The 25,210-nt window shown below is 42.1% G+C and overlaps 2 protein-coding genes across 2 annotated transcripts; one reads left to right on the top strand and one right to left on the bottom strand.

The window, feature by feature from the left end:
* Nucleotides 1–14,991: 14,991 nt before the first annotated feature.
* LOC102713371 lies at nucleotides 14,992–15,638 on the bottom strand. The gene has a single exon (XM_006656236.3). It carries the CDS (start codon nucleotides 15,539–15,541, stop codon nucleotides 15,230–15,232), a length of 312 nt encoding a protein of 103 aa, XP_006656299.1. The 5' UTR covers nucleotides 15,542–15,638; the 3' UTR covers nucleotides 14,992–15,229.
* Nucleotides 15,639–21,158: 5,520 nt separating this feature from the next.
* LOC102713750 (uncharacterized methyltransferase At2g41040, chloroplastic) lies at nucleotides 21,159–24,770 on the top strand. Its single transcript, XM_015837940.2, has 7 exons — nucleotides 21,159–21,439; nucleotides 22,802–22,902; nucleotides 22,988–23,210; nucleotides 23,388–23,581; nucleotides 23,929–24,040; nucleotides 24,209–24,322; nucleotides 24,409–24,770. Exons 1-7 carry the CDS (start codon nucleotides 21,281–21,283, stop codon nucleotides 24,547–24,549), a joined length of 1,044 nt encoding a protein of 347 aa, XP_015693426.1. The 5' UTR covers nucleotides 21,159–21,280; the 3' UTR covers nucleotides 24,550–24,770.
* Nucleotides 24,771–25,210: the final 440 nt, after the last annotated feature.

Raw genomic sequence — 25,210 nt, 5'->3', positions numbered from 1 at the left:
AAGGAGGACTGGACTGGACTTGGGACGGTTCGTTTGCACTCAAAAACCCTTGGCTCGCTTCGGTTGCTCGTTTTCTTTTCTTTTTATTTTATTTTCTATTTCTATTTCGTTTTTTTTATTGTTGTTGTTGAATAGTTTTTTGGGTGTCCCTTTTCGGCGTCGGTTTTTCTTAGGTTAGTTTGGAGGTTTCTGTTTGGTTTTGTGGGGGTTTCTTGGCCCTGTTTTGGTTTTTTGCTTTTGGGTGGTTTTGAGAATTTGGTGTTTCTTATAGGTTGGGAAATTTGTGTTTAGGGTTGTAGTTTTGTGCTTCTGGGTTGGGGTCAGGTTTAATCTATTTTCTTTAAGAAAAAAATGATGCGGTATATGCTACGGCACGTACACGGGAGAGATTTGTGCATCAATATATTACTATATGCTATTAATGGCGGTTTTTCTATAGAATATATTGATGATGAATAGAGATAGAGGGATGACATAATAGATATTGCATTTATCATATAGCAACACGTGTAAAATGGTTTGAGTGTGTAATAGAACTATGCACAAGAAACAATGATCTCACTAGGGATGGAATCCATGAAAGATGAAGGTGGCTACAAGTCAATGTGTCAACATAGCCAGATCCTGATGTGTTTAGATATGTGATACTAGTAAGATTATTTTGAGATAATAGCTCTTCTATGAAAATCTACTATTATGATATTTGGATTTTATACTTTCAATTGGTTTTATGTTCTACTCATTTCAATACAGTCTGTGTTGGCATTCAATTTCATTAACAACATAGAGTATAAAACTAGACATCCCGTGCAAGAGAAATATTTAAAATAAACCACCTAGATATCCCATCTTGAAATTACCATGTCAATAAAAAAAAGATAAGTAAAATTTGCAATAGATTTTGGTGGGACAAGAATATAATGTTGTAAATTGCTATAAGTTAACTACATTTGTATATCTAGAAACAAGGATAGAGTTTTAGAGCGAACATAGGGTCAGTCTAATAGATGAACGTCCATGGGCCCGCTAACTAACACGAACATCGTTGCATACACTAAACCTTTATATATAAGAATTATTTTATGTTTTATGTTTATCCATATAAAGTTTCAACTTTATAATAGAACGTTTATATTTTATTTTTAACATATAAAGTATCTAGTAGAAAAGTATCTACATTAAAATTTTCATCTATAAGATGTACCTACAAAGATTATATACTAAAAGTTTAAAACAAATATTTTTTATATAGAAAGTATGTATACATAAAGTTTATATATAGAATATTTATACATAGAAAATTATGTTCACACGAGTATATAGATGTGCGGACGTTCTTCTGCTAGCTTTTTCCACGTAGATACACCCGAAACTGATCTGACTATTTGAAAATATACTCATCCACATGTTATATTTAAGCCTACAACGGATGCTTTTCGTCGTCACGTAGAAATGAAATACTAATAACCTATATAACATGGATAAACCACGGCCACTTTCTGCTTTGTCATGTATCAGTTGTAAGTTGTAACACCATCGAAATGCATGTACAAACCAGACACACTGCATGCACAAACCAGCTTCAAAAAATTTACTATATGCACAACCTATTGAATACATCATTGCAGGGATTAGAAGTTAAAACTATAGGCTTCATCGTAAACAGATTATTTAGAAACAAAAAATAGTTTTCGGTTTAAACTTTTATATGCATGTATGCATAGCGATTTGAAAGCAATGTTCTACAAAAAAGCACGATGAAAAACTACAAAACCAACTCCAAAATTAAATTAAAATTTTAAAATTTACCTATAAGAAGTTGCTACCACAAAACTATTGTAGTCTAGCAATCCATGTGGGTATATAACATTACAACTATTATTCTTTTATTGAGTAGTATTTTCCTCAGCCACAGTGGTGGCTCCATGGTTGCCTGTACATAAGAGTAAGTTTAATAGTATAGCTAACTAATAGCTCCAATTCATCTATAGTCAATCTAATAGCCAGCTCATACAATAGTTATCTACAAAATATCAATATATGGTCCCACATGTCATACACATTTTGTTGTCTTAATCTGTGTGCAGCTGGCTATAAATTAGTAGTTCACCTCTCTTCTCTCTTCTATTTTTAAAATATGCTTATAGTTGGCTTATAGTCCGCTATTCTAGCTGCTCTAACGAAATCCACAGATCTAGCTAGCAGTCACACAGGAAGAAAATAGCAGAGCCTTGACCTTAGGTGGCATAGATTTACTGGCACCCCCTCGTTAAAAAGACAACTGGGCCTACAGGAATGCACCCCCATCAGAATCTTAAAGTAGTTCAGTTCATTAATAGGGTGCTTTAGGATGTAATTGGAGCACCTGATTCTCCCTCCTAGTACAAGACAGAAGAGGGAGTGCTTTAGCCTTTAGCATCCTACTGCAGAAGTAATACTAGCATCCTAGGAGAGTATGGCATTCTCTTTTCACCGGTAGAACACATGATTCTCCGAGCTTTCTGTATAAATTTAATTATTTCAGGTGACATTTATGCTTCAAATTATTTATGTACAATTTCTCAAATACTTAGTTTTAAATAGAAAATATATTGATATGCATAGAATTTTTTTCCTTTGGAAATATTGCTATATTATCATAAACATATTTTATTTTATGAACGTAATATAAAACATATGGTCTAAGTTTCTCTCTCGGTTCCAAACTATAAGCATTTGTGATGGTAGCAAAATGTAAGTATTTCTAACCCTATATCATTCACACCTCGTTCTTTTTTTTTTTTCAATTTGCCCCGTCTACCCTCGCACCCTCATTTATTAAGGGTCATTATATTCTTTTTAGCATTAATCTATGCTAAATAAACTAGATATACTTATATTTTAGAACGGCAACATCAAGAGTTTACCAACTATTGGCCTACTAAACATCGAATTTTTATTACCAAAGCAAGTATTTATTTTGTTCAGAACCACAATACCATTACATGCTAAAATAAATTTTCTTTTCATGTAAACACAATGTTAGCATGAGTGTGGATTAATCCTTCAGCTGGGCCCGACAGAAAGAAAGATGAAACCTAGAACTGTCCAACTAGAACGGCAAAGCGAGCGTTAATTAACAAAATGGAGGAAGGGTGGGGGGAGTCGCCATGGGGTGGCGCTGCGTGGGGACACCGGAGAGCCCGTGTCCCCAATCAGGGGTGTTGGTGTCCGCCCCAACATCTCCATTGGGGAGGAGGATACCCCCACTTTATCAAGTCCTTTGCCAGCTTCCTCACAGGTGGTGTAATCATCAGCATTGATCGTCTTTAACCAACCCTAGTAGCCAATACTCAAATGCAGTACCTGCTATCTATGTGGAGAGATCAGAGGACCAGTGAGAGAGACTAGCTGGAGAAATTTGAGCAAGGGGCAGGTGATTAGCAGCTAGGAGTCTTGGGCTTGAAGATTAACCGGCATGGTTGAGTTGATCTTGGATTACAAAAGGCATTTTGCTTTAGAGTTGTTTTTTTTCTTGTTTACATGCATATCTCACTTTGAAATGAATATGGTAACCTAACTATGTGAAACAAATCTCCAAAATATAATGCATAAATGTCTACTTTTATTAGTCTGTAAGACTTACATATACATATTGTTCTAGTGCTTGAAATACTTTAAAATATATTATAGTTAAAGTTTCGAAAGTTTGAGCATATTCTGCCTGAAGCAATAGAAATTATGAAAGCGAATGGAGTACGTGAAAGACTATGCTTCTTATTAAAGTTACTCCATATTATAGGTAAAACCGTAATTGAGATTTTGGTTCAAAGGACAAACATCTATTTCAAAGACAATTTCATTTCGACAGACAGACCGGTTACCTTGCATACTATGATCTGTGACCCAACATTTCCATTTCTAAGAGGCCAAGAGTTTTCCATGCTCTAGGTATGGGCCTCTAGCCCAATTGATTGTTGAATAATTAAACCACCTCACAAGTGAGATTTATTTATTTATTTTTGCTTTGTGAGATTGTTTGCTGTTGTGCATGGAATAAAGAGGGATCGATGTGATGTGTGATGGTGAAAGAGTGAAGCAAGGATTTCGTCCCACGTTGAAGCCTTAAACAAAGGCAAGAGGGATGTCCAAGTTAGCTGATCCAGGAGAAAAGTTCTTCCCTTAAACCGTGATATTTTAGACTAATGCTGGTGAAAGAAAACAAAAAATTAAAACTAAGGCCTTGTTTAGTTCCTAAATTTTTTTAAAAAAACATCACATCGAATTTTTGGATACCTAAATAAAGCATTAAACATAGATAAACCAAAAAACTAATTGCACAGTTATGAAAGAAATTTTGAGACGAATCTTTTGAGCCTAATTAGTCTGTGATTAGCCATAAGTGCTACAGTAACTAACATGTGCTAATGACAGATTAATTAGGCTCAAAAGATTCGTCTCGCGGTTTATAGGCTAGCCGTGAAATACGTTTTTTTATTCGTGTCCGAAAACCCCTTTCGACATCCAGTCAAACGTTCGATGTGATGTTTTTGCTAAAAATTTTAGCAACTAAACACCATCTAAGTCTATATATTAAACATCTTGATGCATTCAGTTTTGGATGCACCTGAATTTTTACTCGTCTCCGACGCACACGGCAAGCTGTCTGTGCGTGTTCTTGTTGTCACGTAGCCTGGGGCCAGGAGAGAGCATAGTCATCAGTCCGTCTCACTGTCACACACTGTGTTGCTTAAGATTCCTTGTACCTTGCACTTTATTGGAATCCACAGGTCCAGTTAAGTGACAGTCAAAATGGTAACAGTATGAGCTAGCTGTAACCTGTGCCCCTGACTGGAAATAATGTATATACGTATTCATGAAAAAATTCAAAATGGTATATTTATAAAAGAAAATTAATTTACGAATATAAATTTTATATATGTATTTTTAGCCGTCTAAAAGTGACGGTAATATACACTTCGGTAAAAAAAATCCTAAAATCAACTCTAGTTTTAATGTTGAAAAAATAAATTTTGTATTATAAGAATAAACAGAGACAAAAAGACGTAGTTGTATGGCTCGGTTTTGGGAGCTTAAAATCCCATGAAGCTGGTCTTTCCAATTTTTAGTTTCTAGTTTATTGTTTTGATTTTAAAATTACAAATTAATAAAACTAATGATTATATGATAAAGCTGCTAGAAACTATCGCGAAAGGTGCGAAAGGGTATGTAGCCTAGTGATTAGCACCTGAGGTCCTGGGTTCGACTTCTTGTTGGAACGATTATTCTAGGGTTCGTGCTTTCACTTCTCATGGCATGGGAGAGTGTGCGTGGGTTGGTAGCCAAAAAAAAATCTCGTGAAAGGCCGTCAAGCAGCAAAACTGCGTCAAGTATTCAGTGTGCTCCTTGATTTTTCTGTTATCTCTTTTACCATTTTGGTCGTTTGAATTTACTCCCTCACATAGATCGTTTTCACATTGTTTGCCTTTGGAAATGGCCATGGCAATTAAACAAACCATATTTGACGCATAATCCGATAAAACAAATAATTTGTTCAGTCCCAAAGCACATGATGTGATGAAGTTTGGGAAGGCAGGCACTCGCACGGATCTCCCTATGGCATTCCGAGCCGCTCATCCAAATTACATTATTCATATTATTATTTGAATAGTCATTCAAAATAAATTCTATATTCATATCAGTTATCATTCCAACGAAATATACATATTACATCATTTACATATTTTATTAATATTTTACAACCATCTTATCTTATGTTGTTTCTTGGTTAGAGCGCGAGGCACACTAGAGAACACATGAGGTCATCAAAGATGAAGCCGGACCATAAATCTTGAAATAGAAAGGACATGAATTCACAGGATTTTTTGTCGAAATCATTAATGTGATGTATAGCAAAATCATGTACTTATATACCTATAGTTGTCCATACGGGCCAAGGCCCGATGTCACGCCCAGAAATTTACACCAAATTTCTGAACAATAGCATGTATTAAATCTCGGTCTAGGCATCAGCCCGAGTACACACTATGACAAATTAATACACAGTTCCACGACTTAAAAACAAATAAAAACAATTATCTATCGAAATGCAGCGGAAAGAGGAAAACAAGACTAGACCATCTAATCTTCAGCTTCAGCTTGCGAAGACGGCTCCACACCACAGGCACTCTCGACGGCGGACTGAACCTTACTTCAACCTTCGGAACAACCTTCTTCTGACACCGGCTCTGGCGCTTGCTCTGGTGGGGGAAAATTAAGCAAGGCTGAGTACAAACCACCGTACTCAACAAGTAACACCCAAGAGAGGGAGAATAATGAATGCAACAGGGTATCAAGGATAGGCTAAGGTTAACTTGCACAAAAGCTGCAGTAATTTAGCAAAACAGTAGATAAAATAGACTGAAATAAAAGTAAAGTAACATTTAAAATAAACATCCACTGTCCAACGTTACACCACGCTGCAACAGGCCCAAACCACTGTCGAACGTTACACCACGTAGCGACAGGGTCAACCCTCTGTCCAACGTTAAACCACGTTGCGACAGACCCAAACCACTGCCAACGTTACACCACATTGCGCAGGGTCAAACCAATTCCAAGATTAATAAAATTATTAAAGGGGGTTCAACTAATCCCAGTGAGTCTGTCGGTTCGCCCAATAACCGCGGGCACGGCTATTCGAATAGTTTTACTCTGCAGAGGTGTACAACTTTACCCACAAGACATGGCTGCCAAGCATGTTACCATGCCCCAACGTATCACCACGATACCTCAGTACGGAAACCATGATAAGACCTTTCACCTAGCCCTCCCTAGACAATCGCACCACACTTCAGGTTTCACCCCCTCCTTTACACCAATTCGGGCAGTCCCCTCTTGTGCCTTGGTAGATCCGAAAGCAGGAGAAGCTTTCGTTACACCACGATTGCCCGTCCATACTCCATCACGCCTACCCTTGCCTGGGTACGTCGAATAGGGACAAGCTAGATTACGAGTCTCACCGTTGCCCATTCTGGCTTGTGGTTAGTACGTGTAAGACCTTCAGGGTTTCCTGAGAACCGGTCCTTAATTGCTATGGGTGCGACTCTCAAAACCATGCACCCACAGCCCACCATAAGCAATATTTTAGTTGTATTAATCCATCTCGGGAAATGAATAATGATAACAACCATTGAAGGTGTACCAAAGTGCAACAATAATTAAATAATAATTGGTGAGCTAGTTGAACTAAGCATGGCTAAGCATTGACTAATCCTAATTCTAGTCAAATTAACCCTGGGATGACAATAATAAATGAGAATCAACGGATATATAAGTAATTGCCCAATAGATAAATACAATAAATAGATTTGCATAAAACAATGCATGTTTGAATGTGAAAGCGGGGGATTTTATAAACATAGGTTCAATATGATCAATGAAGGGTGCCACTTGCCTTGCTTAGACCCACGAGGAACTTCGGCGACGACTTCGAGAACGAACGGCGCTGCGACGGGGTCAAAACCTACGACAAACAAGGCAAAACAAACAAAACAGGCTAAAAAACTACTGAAACAGAGAAAGAAACTATTTTTAATGGATTCTTGGCATTTTTCTGGATTTAATGAAACTTGACTGGACCTAAACGGAGACTAGATGAATTACTTATGAATTTTAGAAGTTTTCTGGGTTTTTTAGCTAAACAGAAAAGTCCTAAATCAATTATTGCGCAATTAATGGGGCTGCTGACGTCAGCGAGGAGAGAGGAACTGACGGCTGACAGGTGGGGACCACCTGTCAGTGGGAGAGAGAGGGGAATGGGCGGCTGACACGCGGGCCCGGGGAGGAGAGAGAGGAGGCGGCTGGCGGGGTGGCGACGGGCGGGTGGGACCCGTCGGTCGGCGACCGTGGAACAGAGAGGAGGGGAGCGGGGTCTGGCCGGGAGAGGGAGAGGGGCGGCGACGTCCGACGGCGGTGGACGGCGACCGGCGGAGGACGGCGCCCGGCGACGAGCGGCGCGAACCGGCGGGCGGCGGCGAACGGCGACGGCAGCCGGGAAGCGGCGGAGACGGCGAGGGCCGAGGAGAAAGGGGAGGTGGCGATGGCGAACGGCACGGCAACAACGGCGTGACGACGACGATGAGAAGGCGACAAGGGGGCGACGCGGCGGACGGCGACCGGCACTTACCGATTGCACGGGGAGGTCGGCAGCGGCGGCGAAGAGGGAAGAAAAAGAGAGAGAGGAGCGGAGCGCTCACCAGTGGCGACGGGGAGCGGCAGCAGGTCGGCGAGGATGAGGCAGAGGTGGAGACGCGGACGAGCGACGGCTTGCGACGTTCGGGGGCGAGATCGGCCGACGGCGTCGAGACGACGGGGCACGGCGGCGGAAGGGACGAAGGGGCGGCGACGAAGCTCGGCGACCACCGGTGGCGACGAAGGCCGGCGGGAGGTCAGCGAAGACGAGGCGGAGGTGGTGACGCGGGTGGGCGGCGACGTCCAACGGCCGACGGGGAAATCGGCAGCTGACGGCGACGGAGGGGAGCTTCGGGCGGAGAGGGAGCGCGCGGCGCTAGGGATGTCCACCGGCGACGACGGGGGCGGCAATCCGACGGCGACGGCGGCGCGGAGATGGTGACGCAGCGGGACGGCGACGACCAGCGGCTGGCGGCGAGATTGCGCGGCGGCGGCGAACGGCGGCAGCGAGGCGGCGACTCGAGCGACGACGGAAAGCGAGCGACGGCGCGCGGCGGCTCGGGATTTATAGGGTGGCGGCACCGGCTAGGGCGGGCGGACGTTGGAGACCGAGTCGGCGACGGCGCGGTCTCGGCGGCGGCGGTTGCGGCGGCGGCGGTTGCGGCGCGGCGCGGCGGAGGACTCGGGGCGGCGGCGGACTCGGCTGGCGCGACGTGGCGCGGGCGCGGGCTGGCGCGGAGACGGGGTTTCGGTCGCTGACAGGTGGGCCCCACCTGTCAGTGGCGCGAGAGAGAGGAGGGAGGCGGCGCAGACTCGCGGCGAGCGCGGGCGCGGACGCGCGAGCGAGCTGGGCCGAGGCGGCCCGGCCGGGAGGAGGCGCGCGCGCGCGGGGACGGAGCGGAAGGCCGGCTCGGCTGGGCCGACCGGGCGAGGAAAGGTGGGCCGGCTCGGCTGGGCCGGCCCGGGAAGGAGGAGAGGAAAAAGAAAAAGGAAAAAGAAAGGAAGGGAGGAAAATTGGACTTCGGCCCAATTTGGGAAGGAAGGGAAAAAGAAAGGAAAAAGGAGGGAAAAAGAGAAACCCCATTTTTGCCGAATTTGAAATTATTTTGTTTGGCCAAATTTTATACTTCTGCAATTTAAATATAAATCCTGTTAATCATTTAAAATGCTTTCGGGACATTTTTAGAATATCCGAAAAGCTTCCAATTAACTAAATTAATTTATTACACTGAGTTTTCTCCTGAACTTTAATTAATAAATTATTTTTAATGCATTATTTAATTATTTCTTGGCTAGGGTAAAACTCAGGGCGTGACACCCGACAACCCCGCCGGTGTTGGGCCTAAGCCGCCCTAGCCTGATGGTTGGGCCATGCTTGGGCCGCACCCTCGGCACGTTGGGCCGGGTCGGCATGGCCCGCTTCTACTAAAAAAATAGTTAGGGACCGAAAATAGACTTAATTTATTCATAAAAGGTCTAGCCAAAAAGAAAAGTATGTAAAATAGACTTATTCTAACTATATATATAACAGCCCAAATAAGAGGGGGGAGAAATAGACTTATAACAGCCTAGAGAAGTGAGGAACAAAATATAGACTTATTTACTAAAGAAGCACGGTGGAACATCGTGCCTTCGGGTTGAGCCGAGTAGTATTGGGCCATGCCCGGGCTGCCGATGTGGCTAGTGGGCTAGCACGGCATGCCCGGCAGGTTGATTGAGCTGTGCCGGCCCGACGCATTCCAGCACGGGCCCAACCATGTCTAGGCCGTGCCGGGCCAGGCAGCCCATTTGGCCAACTATACTTATACCCTAAGACACCCTCTTATATAGGAGAGGTGACGTGTGATACGAACGAGCATTCCATGACGCTCTCCAATCGGGCTAGGCAATACTTGTTTTATATTTGAAGATACATTTTCTTGTATAATTGTTTATGGCATTCTAGCCTAGGCAAGTCCATGTATATGACGTATCCCATATTTGCTAACTTTAATAGTCAACTATATTCTCTTAAATCTTTTTTTATCTTTTCGATGTTCCATGCGCCGAACTACATTGATGTGGTTTCACTAAGGCCCTGTTTTGTTTCTAATTGTGGATTTTAGATTTTCAAAGACACACTTACTAAGCTATTAAACAATAAGTTTTGCACAAAAACATATTAAAAAGCTCTTTATCCACTATTTTTAAAGTAATTGTTCAACTTCACAGGAGTTAATTAATCGTTTATACTCTCAGGTAGCTATCATAATAGCCAAATAATCAATTGATTCAAACAACGTCTAAAACCTATCGGGTGGACATACCGTAGTACGCTAGCTCAACTAAGCTCCAGCCTCCAGATGGTCTGGGAACACTAGAATTTAGCCTCAGAAAAATCTAGGCTCTTAGGGCTTGTTTGGATTAAGAGACTATTAGTACTCTGGACTAAAAACTAATAGTCCTTGTGACCTTTTTTTAGTCTCTCCTGTTTGGGAAGAGGGACTAATAGTCCCTATTTACAGTATAAAAGTACTAAACTGCCCCTCTTACACATACCGCTGCCGCCCATTCCCTGTTCCTGTCCGGCGGCTACGCTAGCTGTTGTCGAGCGGTGGCAAAATTGTACTCTTCAGCACAAAATTCAGCTCAAATTCAGTAAAATTTCAGCACATATAAATTGTACTATTCAACGGAACATATAAATTTCAGCACATATACTCTTCAGCACATATAAATTTCAGCACATTTCAACCAAAAAGAACAAAACAGAACATCCCGAGCTCGGCGTAGCCATCAGCTTGGGAGTTGAGGTCAAAGCCGCTGGCGTCCATCCCGAGCTCACCACCCGCTCCACCGGCTCCCTTTCCACCAGCGCCGCCAGATCCACTAGAAACCTCCACCATGGAAAGACGTTGCTCCTTGGGAGAAGAAATGTGGTATCAGAGATTGGGAGAAGAAGTCCATCGTATCGTCGTCAGCTCCAACCATCGTCTATGCCGGCAAGAAGCGCCGCCGGACAGATTGAAAACGGCGCCCCCGACGGAGCGGGAAGCGACTACTTGGCGGTGGACGGAAACGGTGTGCCGGCAGCCAGGCGGCCGGGATCCCACTCGGCGCCAACGGACGGGGGCGGCAGTGGCGGTGCGCATCGGTGGAGTCGATGGAGAAGAGGGGATTTGTGAGGGTTGAGTGAGTCGGGCGGAGAAGAGGGCAGAGAAGAAGGGCAACGCATATAAAGATGCAGAAAAAGTTCCTAACAGTCCCTCCCCAGTGACTACTAATTTTTGAGAGACTACATAAAAAAAAAGTTCCAAAAAATTCCTTCTGTTTAGAACAAAAGAGACTTTTTCCTAAAAGTCAATGGACTTTTTTTTATCCAAACAAGGTCTTAGGCCCTGTTCGGCAGGTAAGATAAGTTATGTTATCTTCCTCGTTTTCCGCGCGCATGTTTCCCAAACTGCTAAATGGTGTATTTTTTATAAAAAATTTCTATAGGAAAGTTGTTTTAAAAAATCGTATTAGTCTATTTTATATTTTTTTAATAATTAATTAATCAAATATTAATTTATTATTATGTTTTTCAAACAGAATAAGTTATCTTTTCCGCATTCATAACGAACTCAGCCTTAGTCTAGTTGGAACTTGGAAGCGAAACGGAGAGAGAGAGAGAGAGGCCACATGGGGCATGTGCCCATCCGTGCCCAGCAATCCAGCTCGCCGGTCACCCAGGTGGCTTTGCACAATGCACCCCACCCCACCTCCTGCGGCCGCCCCCCCGCGCGGTCTCGCCACTTCTGCTGCTTCTTTCACAGGTTTTTGCCGGTACTCGCGCGCGCCCCGGTACTCGCGTCGCCCCGCCCCGCCCCGCCCACCACCCTTCCGCCTCCGCGTCGCGTCACCACCTCGCCACGCACAGCGTTATTCTACGCGTATAATCATCTCCCCTGCATTGCTAACCCATCCCATGTCGGCACCCCGTTCAGGTTCAGCTGCGATTTCCTCTCCTCACCCTCTCTCTCTCTCTCCTTTTCTGTGGGTTTCCTCGCTCTGCTCACGTGGATGATGTACTAGTATGGATCTTTGACCGATGGACGCTGTGCGTTTTGTTCGGGGACTTGTCCTTTCAGGTTTTTGTATGGATCTAGCGTAAGATGATCCAGGAGCACTTGTACTTGTTGCTGTGTGCACATATATTGGACTGCACATTTGATTATTTGCATGGGCAGAAAGGAATCAGGCAACAGTTTAAGAAACAGCACCGATACTTTGCCAGAGGGCTTTAGCTGAAGATTGGATACTCTGATCTCATGCAAACAGCGATGTATGCACCGCACGTGAGGTCAATGGGATGCGAGATTGATGTCATGTGGCAAGGCCAGAAAAGAAAGAAAACGCTAGAGCTCATCGTTTGATCATTTTATGAAAAAACAAATAATATATTTGTAAACCAAAAATAATTTATAAATAAAATTTTTATATACATATTTTAGCAATCTAGAAGTCAAGTCTAACAAATAAACTACGGTGAAAAAAACCATAAAATCAAATTCAAATTCAAATTTAAAATATAAAATTTAAATAAAGACAGTGTTATAGAGCCGCTTGGCTGCTAGCTGAGGCACCCCGGTCGACATGGCGACTACATGAGCGAAATTTACTCCGTTCGAGCCTTTTAGGTTAATGTCCGATGCGGTTGGGCAGCTGCCATATACGGATGTTCCTAGCTGCAAGCACGACTGCATTTAATTGGACTGGTACTCCTCCCATGCCTGCTGCCGCACCAGGCATCTCCTCACCTAATTTGCTTTTGGTTAGGGCTGCACATTTGCTGCAACCTTCCCTTCAAACTCTTGTCCCTTTTCTTGGCATGAATTCGCTCCCCCTACTTGGCTTCATTTGCTTGGTTGGTTTGGTCTTCTGGCACTTTTTTTTTCTTTGGAGAAAAATGGCCATGAATGTTCCTGGATCATGCTAGGCCACTCTGTCTACAATGCCGGGTAGTGAGGCTGGTCGGCTCAATAAGCATAGCCCGTCAAATGGCCCAGTCACGAGATGACGGCGAGAGTCAGTGGGCCTCTGTGTGTGCAGAGCCTTCGTGATCAGTCTGCAAATGGGCCGTCACCATCAAAGGACGTGGGTTTGGCCCTTGAAGATCTTGCTCGTCTGTGACGCTACTAGGCCCAAAAGGATATAGTCAGTTGCAGCTGGCAGGCATAGGCCGCGTGAGGGAGGAGTTAGTTATCGGACGAAAAAAAACATAGTAAATACATGATTATTATTAATCATAAAAAATTATAAAATAAATTAATATGATTTGTAAAGTAACTTTTATAAAAATTTTATAAAAAATATACTATTTATTAGTTTGAAAAATGTATACTGATCTCTAAAAAACATGGTATCTTAGAGCATCTCCAAGAGAATGCTAATACTTTGCTATCCAAAAACTTGTATTGGATTCATCTAAGAAAGATTGGGCATAAAAATTACACACTCCTCCAATAAAAATCTAAAAATGAATAACTTGTATTAGAAATCCATATTTTTGTCCCAAATTTAAGGTACAGTTGAGGTAATTTTAGGTATGAGTAAATATTAGAAATGTATTTAATAACTTGTTATGGATATATTTTCCACTTCAATTCCCAAAATTTGATTTTAAAGATCTCGAAGATGTTCTTATAGTGTTTGTAAATCTTTACCAACACTATGCTATGTTATGCTAAGTTAATAGAAAAAACTTGGATATTCTCGTGAAGTTGTTTCTCGTTATACTAAGTTAATCAAAGGCATATGCCACTTAAACTTTGGCGCTTAAACAAACAGCCCCTAATCTGCGCCCCTCAATCGAATTGGTGACACTCGTGAGTCGTGACAAACAGATCTGACAAAAATCAACTCGGAATTGATCGGCGGGAGCTGGAGCAAGCGACGCCTCGTGCCGTACGTAGACTTCGCAGTAGCAGCAGCAGCAGCAGCAGCAGCTCGCCACATGTGGACGGACGCGCCCAAATCGAGTGGCGAGTACCGCGCATTTGACCGTCCAAGTGCCCACTCGATCCACACACCCTGCTGCGGTCACGACTATCACGTTTGCAAAAGGTGTGGTGGTCAGACCGTGCGGTGGGTGGCGAACTGGCGATGGCATATTGGCATCGGCAAAGCATGCTGGCGAGGGCAAACGGCTAGCTCCACTCGCTCGCCATCGCACGCATCAGATCCCCAAATCCATCTTCTTTGTTTGACCAGCACGTATCGCTCATATGCTAAAATTTTAAATTAGAATTAAAACATATCTTTAATTTTTATGATATATCCGTTTATATATCTATATCTAAATTTAACTATTAATAAATATATATTATTATATATATAGATTCATTTTTATTTATATGAATCTGTCAAATAGCTCAGAATAAAGTTAATAGATCGTATTAAGATGCACAATTTTTTTATAAATTATTTTTAAGTCATTAATAAACTAAAATAAAGAAAGACAACGTCACCCTTTCGCTTATAATTAATTTGGGCGAAGCATAAAAGCAAGCCACTGACGCAACCAACCAGTCCAACCAAGTGGCTGCGTAGTCAGCAACGCAGCAACGTCCATTTCTCTTCTCTTTAAAACCCCTCCGATTTTTTCTTTTTTGCCCCTTTTCTCCGGATCCGCCAAATTTCGCAGAAAAATCCAATCCCCGGCTCTATCCGCAAACTTCGTCGCCATCCTCGCGGCGAAAAAGACCAATGCGCACGCGGAAACCGCAGTACACTCCTACGCAACCAAACTCACCAAATCGCTTGCGCGGGCCCACATGTCATTCACGCGTACCGAAACTACCGCGAGTAAAAAACGAGAGAGATGCAGTAAATTTTTACATATTAAAATCACCCCAATTCTGGGATTCATCACCAATTTTTCACAAATTAATGATCCGTATCGATTAGTACATAGCAAACCATGGCAAAATTTCTCTAATCTACTAGTATAATCTCGCTATGGTTGCTGCTATCACGAGTACATAGTTTAATCTCTCTATAGGGAAGAAGAAGAGCCAGGAGGAGAGACTGGTACAGTTCATGAGATGGCGATGGCCGTCGACCGCTGCGCCGGCGCCGCCGGCGAGGGCGGCAGCCGCGAGGAGAAGTTCTTGTACCGGAAGGCCGCCCCCGCGTCGGCGTCCCCGTCGTCGTCGTCGCCCCCCTCGTCGAAGTTGAGCGCGTAGCTGAGCGGGTCGTACCCGAACTCCCCCGCGGCCACCCGCCGCCTCCACCTGACCTTCTCCCCGCTGCCGCCTCGCCTCGTCTCCCCCGAGCCGAAGCAGCAGCACACCGTCGTCCGCAGCTTGTGCCGCAGCGACGACGGCGACGTCGGCGACGATGCCTCCATCGAGCTAGCTCTCGCCGTTCGGGATTACTTCGATTCGTGCAATGTGTTCGTGGATTCGATGAGATGCGTGAGGGTTTCGCGATGAGGTGGGCTTGGTCTGTGTGGAGACGAAGGGGGCGCGCGCGGGTGGGCTAAATAGGGAGACGGGCACGGGCAAGAGATGACGGACGAAGGAGACGGCGTGACGGCGCGGCCCCACGCGGCGTGAAGCGCCGTGACGCACGCGTGCGGTTAGACGTGGGGCCCACGTATCAGTGGAACGGACGGGGGACCAGCAACGGATTGATCGTAACGGTCGGTCGCGCAGGCAGCCTGTCGCCGTTGACAGGTCAGCACACACTCCGGTACCGATGGATCCTCGCGCTGTTGCGGATTGGTATGAGCTTTCATTTGATGGACCATTAGTGATACTACGAATCTGCGAATACAGTGGACTGATCGTGAAAATCCAGAGCTATTCTCCCGCTGCTAAAAAGATACTCCGAGTGGTGATTGTTAACTTATTTAGAGAAAATAGTCAATCGATATATTTATAAATAAAAAAATTATGAATAAAAATTTCATATATTTTTAATGACCTAAAAGTTAATAGAGGTAAAAGGGAATAAACGAGCCTGCTAACTTTTTAATTTTCTTTTAGAGTCACACCTGTTTGCAAGCTTGGCGTGCATGATGATCTCCTGGGTTACGCAATCGCGTCAAACATATTAGTCTCCAGAGTCCGGACCATCTTGATTAAGACCTTATTACGGAGTATAATACTGCAACTAATCATCGTCATATCTCCATGCAAAACCGGATAGGATAAGAAGTCCACAGCCGAAAGGGGAAAAGAAAAGGCTCGGCTCACATGGCGGCCGGCGGCGTGCGTTCGTTCGTTCGTCCAGCTCCTCCAAACCCAAAGGCCAGATACGCGATGCCATGCGCGTCGGCCGCGTTAAGGCGAAAAGCAAAGCAAAATAAGAGAGATTAAGAAAAAAAAGACGAAGATATGAACGCGAGGTTAGCGAACCCGATGCTAAGCCCGAAGATATCGGCGGACAGGGTCCGGTCCGGATAGGCCTCTCCACGGCTTCTTTCCGTGACGGCGACCGCCGCCAGCTCGTGTGGTCGGCTGGGGAATCAGCTGCCGCTCGATCGGCTCAAGTGGCCGCGGAAAGGGGGAAATATCCTGGGCCGCCCGTCGGCTTCCCGGCTAACGGCATGTTCCATGAGTAAGTCCATTGTTTGTTCTATCTGAATAAACAGAATTTATTTTATAATAAGACGTACGAAAATAGAGTCAGGTGTGATTTTTTTATTAATGAAATAAAATATTTTTTATTAAGCTAGTTTTTTTTATACACCCTTATGCAAGAAAGTTTCCTTTAATAAATGTTAAAGAGTCGAGTCTAAGTCGTTATGGATAACAGCTTTTCTCTCCTCTCCCCTCTCTTTGCTCCACGTTACCAAATTTACTTACGTGACGAATAATCGAGTCAACTAATAAGTAGTATCTTTATATGTGCCCTAATGCAGGTTGTTTCGAGCGGAATTAGCGCACGTAACAAAAACTGGACTGTACTGTTGTAGCGTTGTGATCGGATGTTTGGATTAGACACAGCGAGAGAGCAAACTGATCATCCTTTTCCGCGTTCCTTTTTGAGATTTTGTGTTAAAATTAGCTGGTTAGTCTCATGCCAAAAACAAAAAATGCCATCAATATATGATTAATTGAGAATTAAATATTAATATGTTGTTGGCTCCGCTACTATTGGTATGTTCGTACAAAAATTCATTATTTAACCGTTTTAAAGCGTGCTAATGTATCGGGAGTGTTTAAAAGTGTGCTAATGTATTGGGAGTATCAAATCTTATTTTAGTCTGTTTAGAACGAGGTCATAGTCTTGTGCATTTTCGAATTTCTCTACATATTTATGGTAGCGCTCGTATACATGGTTTACAATCCCAACGAAAAATCGGTGCCGCGAAATTCATACTTCTCGAACAGGTGTCAGGTGTGGTAACAAAACACTCTCTTCTTCAAACTAAAATTCAATTTTTGACACTTTTTTCATATCGCATTTGTTTTGTAGGGTTATTAACTGCTTTCGCAAAATTCAGATATACCATTGGTGAGCAGCTTTTTTTAATCTGTTATCGGGAATGTGAATCCCGCAACTAAATGAGTAGTAATTAATCTATCTGAAAATAATTTTATTTTTTACTTATCCCACAAATACTAATAAGAAAAGAAAAACAAGAATATACTTTACTTTATTAAATTCTAATACAATTATCTCTCACATTAACTAATTCTAATATATTTTGCTTTTGCCAACTTCATGCGATGATGGTAAAAAATAGATTTATTTTGAAACAAATACAATATGTTAAATATAAAATTATTTTAAAATGAATGGAGTATATGTTTGGGTGCAGACTGAAACAAAATCGTGAACCTTTGGTAATAAGTAGAGATGAACGGCTTGATGAGGACACCTCTCTCAATAAGCAAGAGCGACCGAAAATAAGTTATGATTATGTCTCCGTCAGCTCTGCATAAACGATCGAGGGGTGCAGTGCCTTAACGAAAATGATAATTCGCAGATGGAAAGGTGATGCTAACGGGTGAAGAATGCCCCAGTGCACTAGTGCTACATGATGGAATTATCCATCAGCTAGAGATAAGCATAGATTCACAATCAAAATTATTATTATTATTCCATGCAACATGCGAGGCGTGTTCTCAGGTGCCACGTAAGACAATTTTTTTCTTTTTTTCACACACACTTTATAAAAAATTATATTAATTCATTTCTTAAATTATAAAAGTTAATACTTAATTAATAATATACCGATGTTTTTTTTCGTTTTGCCTGCACCGATTAAACGGGTTGTCACTAGCAGGTGTGAATGAGCCCACGGTGCCTTGCATCTCGGCGTGAAACGAACGGTGGACGATAGCCAGGCCACGTATGCTACGATGTGATAAAATACCTTTCCCTCCTCCCGCAGGAAAGAATTATTAGCACAGCCGGTTCACCGTCTCACTCATGAAAACCTTGAGTGACACTCAAAAAGTGCCAGATTGAGATCACACACGTAATCAAACGATCTGTTTAGCCTGACGATTTTGGCCTTGACCCATGAGGAGGCAGCATCGAGTCACGTCGCACCAAAAAAACTCCAGGAAACAAGACAAGATCGCCGACGCGACCCCGCGCCTGAAGCTGTGGGCATAATCATATCCATTAGGTGCGTGTGGCACACAGTAAGCAGCGCTAAACAGAGGGCTAACGTGTCACGTATCGCAACTTGCGACTTGTCGTAGGCTGTATGTCAGACTATCGCACGGTCCCCGATACATTTAGGGATCAGTGGCGTTTTGGATTCGTGACTTTTTTTTTCTCCTGTGACATCGAATATTTTGACGTTAATTAGAAGTATTAAATATAAACTAATAATAAAACTAATTACGTAAATAAAGGCTATTTTATTAAATAAATTTTTTAAGCCTAATTAATTCACAATTAATAAATATTTATCATATTCGCTAATCATAAACTAATTAGGCTCAATAGATTTGTCTCGTGAAATAGTCCAGAATATGAGGTGGAGTTTATTAATAATCTATATTTAATACTTTTAATTAGTGTGTTAATTACTTTTAAAAAAAAAGTTGCAGCCCTCCAAACACCCCTTAGGGCTCTCCCTGTCGAAGTGTCGAGAGAAAATTATAAGACCTTTTTGCCCATTGGTTTGCAAAAACTTCACTAGTGGCACACTGGCACTGACTAGCACGCTGGCTGTCTGACTGAAAGTCTCAACGGCCAGACGCCGACGATAATTACGGGAAGTTGATCGTTCTATCCTGCTTTTGTTTATACTTATAAATTAAAATTAAAATTTATTTAAAGTTAATTTTGAGATAGTTTATTTTCAAGTTTTAAGTTTTAAATCATTATGAATACATATAGATATATATGTATTTTATTCATAAGTTATTTTCTATTTGTAATATGTCATTTAATTTTTTTAAAAAAACTCAAAAGATAACCCGAGATGGCTGCAATTAGTTTGGGCCTACCGGAATGCTTTCAGCAGTGATCAATGTCAGCAGACGCTTGCACCTCATTAATGGCGGGTAAGCACCAGTACTTCTTCAGGCGAACGTGTCGGAACAGTCTAAGGTGGGCGATTGTTTGTCACTTTTATTAAAAAAAACAAATGATATATATGTAAAAATATTTTTTATATATGTATTATCAGTGGTCTAAAAGCCAATATATGAAAATAAACTTTGACAATAAAACCTTAAAATCGACTATAAAATTAATATTAAAAATTTAAATTTTAGGGTGTAAGCAGAAGTAGAAATGAAAAGATGAGTTACTAAACATGTGAATTTTCTTGCAAAATCATGCAAAAACGGGACGTGTTCCCGTGCAAGAAAACGTAGTACTGCGCCATGTATTCCACACAAAGCAAATGATTACTCTCACGTGTGAAAAATAATTATTGTTTACGACAATGTTTGATCAAACATCTAAATTTTTAAGAAACAATTTAATGTTATAATAATTTATAAAATCAAAAAATATCATGATATTGTTTTTTTGAAAAGAATATATGCATCATTTAGTTTATATTTAAACCAAGTAGTTAAGAAATCATCTAACGTCAAAATTGTAAAAGTTTAACAAATGTTGTACTCGCACGGTCGCACGACATGTGCTGCGTCACCTATGACGGCCGGCAGCCGTTTGTTTCATCGCCAAAAATTAACTGTGTTTATCACATTTTATTTTACAAGAGGCTGCAACTTATTTGATTTATATATACACTTATGATAACGATAATATTCTCTATCAATTTTCATGATCCACCGTTCATCAACTTAAAAAAAAAAGATAACAACCTTGTTTTGCCGGCTAAAGTGTAATTCACCATGATCATAAGGGCATGCCCAATGTGTTGGAGTGCTGTAAGTAAGACAATGCTATATTGGATTTTTGCATAGGGAGAAGAGAGAAAGAAGATAGTGTTATTTTTTGTGTCAATCGTAAAAGAATCTTAGTTGTTTTACCTACAGTCTTTTTAGTCATTGTGGATGAGCCGTCTTATATTCTGTGGCCCTTTTGATTGCTTTTAATAGACCAAAACTAGCGTACATACAGTATAATTAACTCCTTATTATATATCCTGTCTCATGTGCTGTATCAAATGCTGCATCAAGATAACATGGAAGAAAATTATATACAACTCTGCTCAACCATTAGACATGCCCTAATTTAATCAAGGACACAAAAGTATGATGAGTGATGCTAACCTGAGTATAGCATCAACCACCTTTGCGTGATTGTTCATTGTTTGATTTTTTTATAAAAAGTAAACGACATAATTACAAAAGAAAAATGATTTGTGAATATAATTTTTACGCAAGTATTCTAAGCAATCTAAATGCTAAGGCGGTAAAATAAAATTTAATAAAAAATTAAAATCAAATATATATTTAAGATTTAAAATTTAAATTATGTGGATGCAGAGGCGGGGCACTCGCGGAGGAAAAAAAAAAGAAAAGTAAGAAGAAAAGAAGGGTGCTAGAGAAAAATCGGGGGACCCATCCGCACCGGACCGCGCGAACGGGCGCGGCTCGCGCCACGCCGCCGAGGCCACAACCGCCACAACCGCAGCCGCGAGATTTCCCCCAAAAACCCAAGCACCATCGCCTCTCGTAGTGCAAACAATCGTGCTCCCATGGAGCTCGCGGTGAGAGCAGCCGCCGCGGCTTCCTGCTCCTCCGGCACCTCGCTCCAGCTCCCACGGGCCCACGCCCCTGTCCGCTTCCGCCTCCACCGACATCGCCACCACCCTGCTCGCCGGGTAGCTGTCGCCGCGGCGATCGCCGTCGAGCAGGTGGGTTTCTTGCCGCTCGATCGCCTGCTCCTCCCTTTTAGGTCGTTACGTACTTTGGTAGCAGTGTTGCCGCCTTTGCCTCTTAGGTGTTCGGCGTTATGCGGAGCTAACAACAGGCTAGCTAGCGCAGCTCACTCCATGGTCTGGACTCTGGGGTAGCGGAAAACTTGCAGCGATTTTTTCTTGCGTGCTGAGGCGAGTTCTTAACTCTGCAACTGATTTTTTTAGACGCGGGCGCATTTGTCCCTGCACATAGAATTATAAATGGTTGGGCTCGTGCTATACATGAAGAGGAGCTTTTAGAACACTGAATACTTGAAAAGATACACTATTGGGTGATAGACTGATCAACAAATTAAACATTTTGACATAGAAATTTGTCGAGATTTGAGAGTTGAGACTATAACCCACCTTGGTTTGGACTTGGAGTAGCTACTGAAAATGCCAAGATGCTCATGTGTGCCGGGGGCCTGGTGATGTGCACGGGGATGACCCGATCTTTTGGTGAGTTGTATAACTATGATTTGAGGAAAGAAGTTGTCGACCCGTCTATAACCGTACTAGATATTTTGTGTTGCGCCTTAGCGACCGATACACTTCTCCTAGGGTTGTTGATCTTACCGGTGCAGATCAACCCTATTCCTGCAAACAATCGAGAACAAGATAAAAGCAATCTAAATTGCAAATAGGAATTAAGTCTCAAGATAAATGATACAACTAATAAGGTGGGGTTTCGAACATGTAACCAGGAATCCTAACCGGATGCGTAATTACATGGATGTTGCAATGGTTAAACTTTCTATTAATCAAAACTCGGATAACCCTAAAGGGGCAACTAACTATTTATAGGAGTAGGAGGACATCCTAGGGCTCTCTAGGTTCGTGCTCCACCAGGTTGGAGGGCACCCCACTTGGGCCCCTCTTGGGCTGGAGTCACAGGCAAAGTTACAAGTCCATTGGCCCAATATAGGTGACGAATCAACTTGTTTCTGCGATTGTAACCAAACGGGATGGAATTCGGATAAGAGGCTGGATTCGTTGGAAAGAGGACTCCAATAGCTTTCCATCAAGTATTCACGAAGACAAAACAGAACTCGTATGCAAATTTGGCGGCCGTTTGAAGACAACAATATAGCGGGTGGCTGAATCGGATTCCAGCACTTGAGCATCTTGATCTTGAAGTGAACAATGGTTGTATCCGTAGTAGACGTGGTCACATCACCTGGGGCAGAGATGGGTTTGATAATAAATTAATAATTACATTGTGTGTGATGTTGTTTCCCAACAGACATTGTTGCATGTGTGCACTTTGTTCGTGCTGTGCTGAACAATGCATTATCTTTGTGGTTTACACCTTTGTAGGAAAGCAAAGTCCAGCAGAGTAACAATTCAGAAACAGAGGTGTTTGCATGCCCTGTTTGCTATGAGCCATTGATAAGGAAAGGGCCATCAGGGATAAACTTGTACGTTCAATTTCATTTCTTTATTCTCTTCCACAGGTTTTGCTTGATTAGCATTTTTGATATTTTTCTCTTATGCGTGTTCCAGGCCAGCAATTTATAGGTCTGGATTCAAGTGTTCCAAGTGCAACAAGTCATTCACTAGCAAAGACATCTTCTTGGATCTCACTGTCACTTCCGGAACGAAAGAATACAGCGAATTGAAACCTGCTAGAACTGAGCTGTTCAGGAGCCCACTCGTCTCATTTCTTTATGAAAGAGGCTGGCGCCAAAACTTCAATCGAAGTGGCTTCCCTGGTCTTGATGAAGAGGTACATTTCTAGGCCATTCCATTGTTTGATACATTAGCGTTATTACATGAGAAGTTCTAGCAAGCATGATATATGGTGTAGATAATTCTAACTATGTTTTTATTCCAATTAAGGATTTATTATTTAGAGTATCATCCTTTTTTATGTATGTTCTGATCTATTGCTGGCTTTAATCAGTTTCAAATGGCTCAAGATTATTTTCAATCAGTCACTGGTGGTGTACTTCTTGACGTAAGCTGTGGCAGTGGCTTGTTCACAAGAAAGTTTGCAAAATCTGGATCATACTCAGCAGTGATTGCTTTGGACTTCTCTGAGAATATGCTTCGTCAATGTTATGAATTTATTCAACAAGATGATACTCTTTTAAACACGTGAGCTCTCTTCTTCATGTCTCTGAATTTGTTGATATTCTTTCAGCTACTCGTGTGAGTACAAAAATTTACATCATGTGGCATTAAAGGAAGTTTACCATTTCTAACTTGGACAAATTATCAATTACACTACATTTGCAGGGCATCTTTAATAGTTTGTATAATTTAATCTATCGACAATTACCCAGGAAAACTAAAATTTATGTGATTAATATCCAAATGACACTGCAATTGATATAGGACCCCAATTTCTCCATGCGGTGCTTTTTAGAACAAGTACTCTGAATCTTTTGTTCTTTCTTCATGCTGGGCACAGAACCGATAGGTTTCCTCTTTTGGTCCCACAGAAATCTTGCACTTGTAAGGGCAGATATTTCGAGACTTCCTTTTGCTTCATGTTCAATTGATGCCATTCATGCTGGAGCTGCTATCCACTGTTGGCCCTCCCCTTCAAATGCGGTTAGTATCTGTCCAATTTGCTTATCATGAACAAGGTGACTATAACTTGTATAGAAACATTGGACTTTTCACAGTTATATATAACTGATTCATGAAGTGTGCTGTAAAGCTGACATCACATTAAACTGCTTTACCTGAATCTTCTTTCTGCTCCTGTTTAATTGTCAGGTAGCTGAAATAAGCCGTGTCCTGAGGCCTGGTGGCGTCTTTGTAGCAACGACCTTCTTATCTTCACCCAGGAACAATCCATTCTCTGTTGAAGCGTTAAGGCCACTGAGACAGGTAGCCTATTAATTTGGTGCTTACTTATGTTCTGCTTATTCTGAGCCTATCTAGTTCCATGCGCATCACTGGTTTACATACTGCAGGTTGTTGGGCCAGTTAACACCAGCTACAATTACTTCACCGAAGGAGAGCTCGAAGACTTGTGCAAATCCTGCGGTCTTGTTAATTACAGCAGCAAGGTCCAGAGGGCATTTATCATGTTTTCGGGGCAAAAGCCATATTGAAATTACACCAAAACTTTTGTATCTAAAGTATCTCGGTCGTTTCTATAGAAGTGTTTGTAAAATGCCATCTGATATGCACACACATTATATTCAACACAAGTTTTGCTGAGACTTCCCTGTGTATTTTCCTGAATGTACATGCTTCAGTACAGTGATGTACCACACACCATGGTCCCCTCGACAGGTTTACTTACGTCCTTGAACTTTACGATATATGAGGGGAAATTGTTTGGGTCTTTTTATAGCTAAACGGTATATTTACAAACAAAAATAATTTATGAATAAATTTTTTATATACATATTCTTAGTGACCTAAAAGCCAAAGTTGGAAAATAAACTTTGGTGAAAACAAAATCAACTCTAAATATAAATATAAGGTTAAAAATTTAAATTTTGACTTATAGTCACAAGCAAAAGCAAGGGCTTAAGTTTCCTGAACTAAACTTATCTTATTCGTTTTCTGTACGTACAATCTGCAGCAGCGAACAAAGATGTGAATTGCGACCAAAGAGGGCAACTGGAAGCCAATCCAAAAAAAAAAACAGCAGAGGGAAAAATCATCGCATCACAAAATCACCTGAACATGTCCGCCCATGGGCTGCCGAGAGATCACGCCCAATTTGACAGGCAGGCCCATTAATCTAACGTCGGTTTGCGCGGT

Source organism: Oryza brachyantha, chromosome 6 (assembly GCF_000231095.2).
Source record: "Oryza brachyantha chromosome 6, ObraRS2, whole genome shotgun sequence".
Lineage (NCBI taxonomy): Eukaryota > Viridiplantae > Streptophyta > Magnoliopsida > Poales > Poaceae > Oryza > Oryza brachyantha.
The sequence above is the reverse complement of the archived record's forward strand: the minus strand, read 5'-3'. Positions and strand labels throughout refer to the sequence as shown.

What these genes read in the sequence shown, in the direction of transcription:
- LOC102713750 (XM_015837940.2), top strand. Translation starts at nt 21,281, where the DNA reads ATGGAGCTCGCGGTGAGAGCAGCCGCCGCGGCTTCCTGCTCCTCCGGC. An exon ending in CGGCGATCGCCGTCGAGCAG is followed by an intron (nt 21,440 to 22,801) that starts GTGGGTTTCTTG and finishes ACACCTTTGTAG; the next exon opens with GAAAGCAAAGTCCAGCAGAG. An exon ending in GGGCCATCAGGGATAAACTT is followed by an intron (nt 22,903 to 22,987) that starts GTACGTTCAATT and finishes TGCGTGTTCCAG; the next exon opens with GCCAGCAATTTATAGGTCTG.
- LOC102713371 (XM_006656236.3), bottom strand. Translation starts at nt 15,541, where the DNA reads ATGGAGGCATCGTCGCCGACGTCGCCGTCGTCGCTGCGGCACAAGCTG.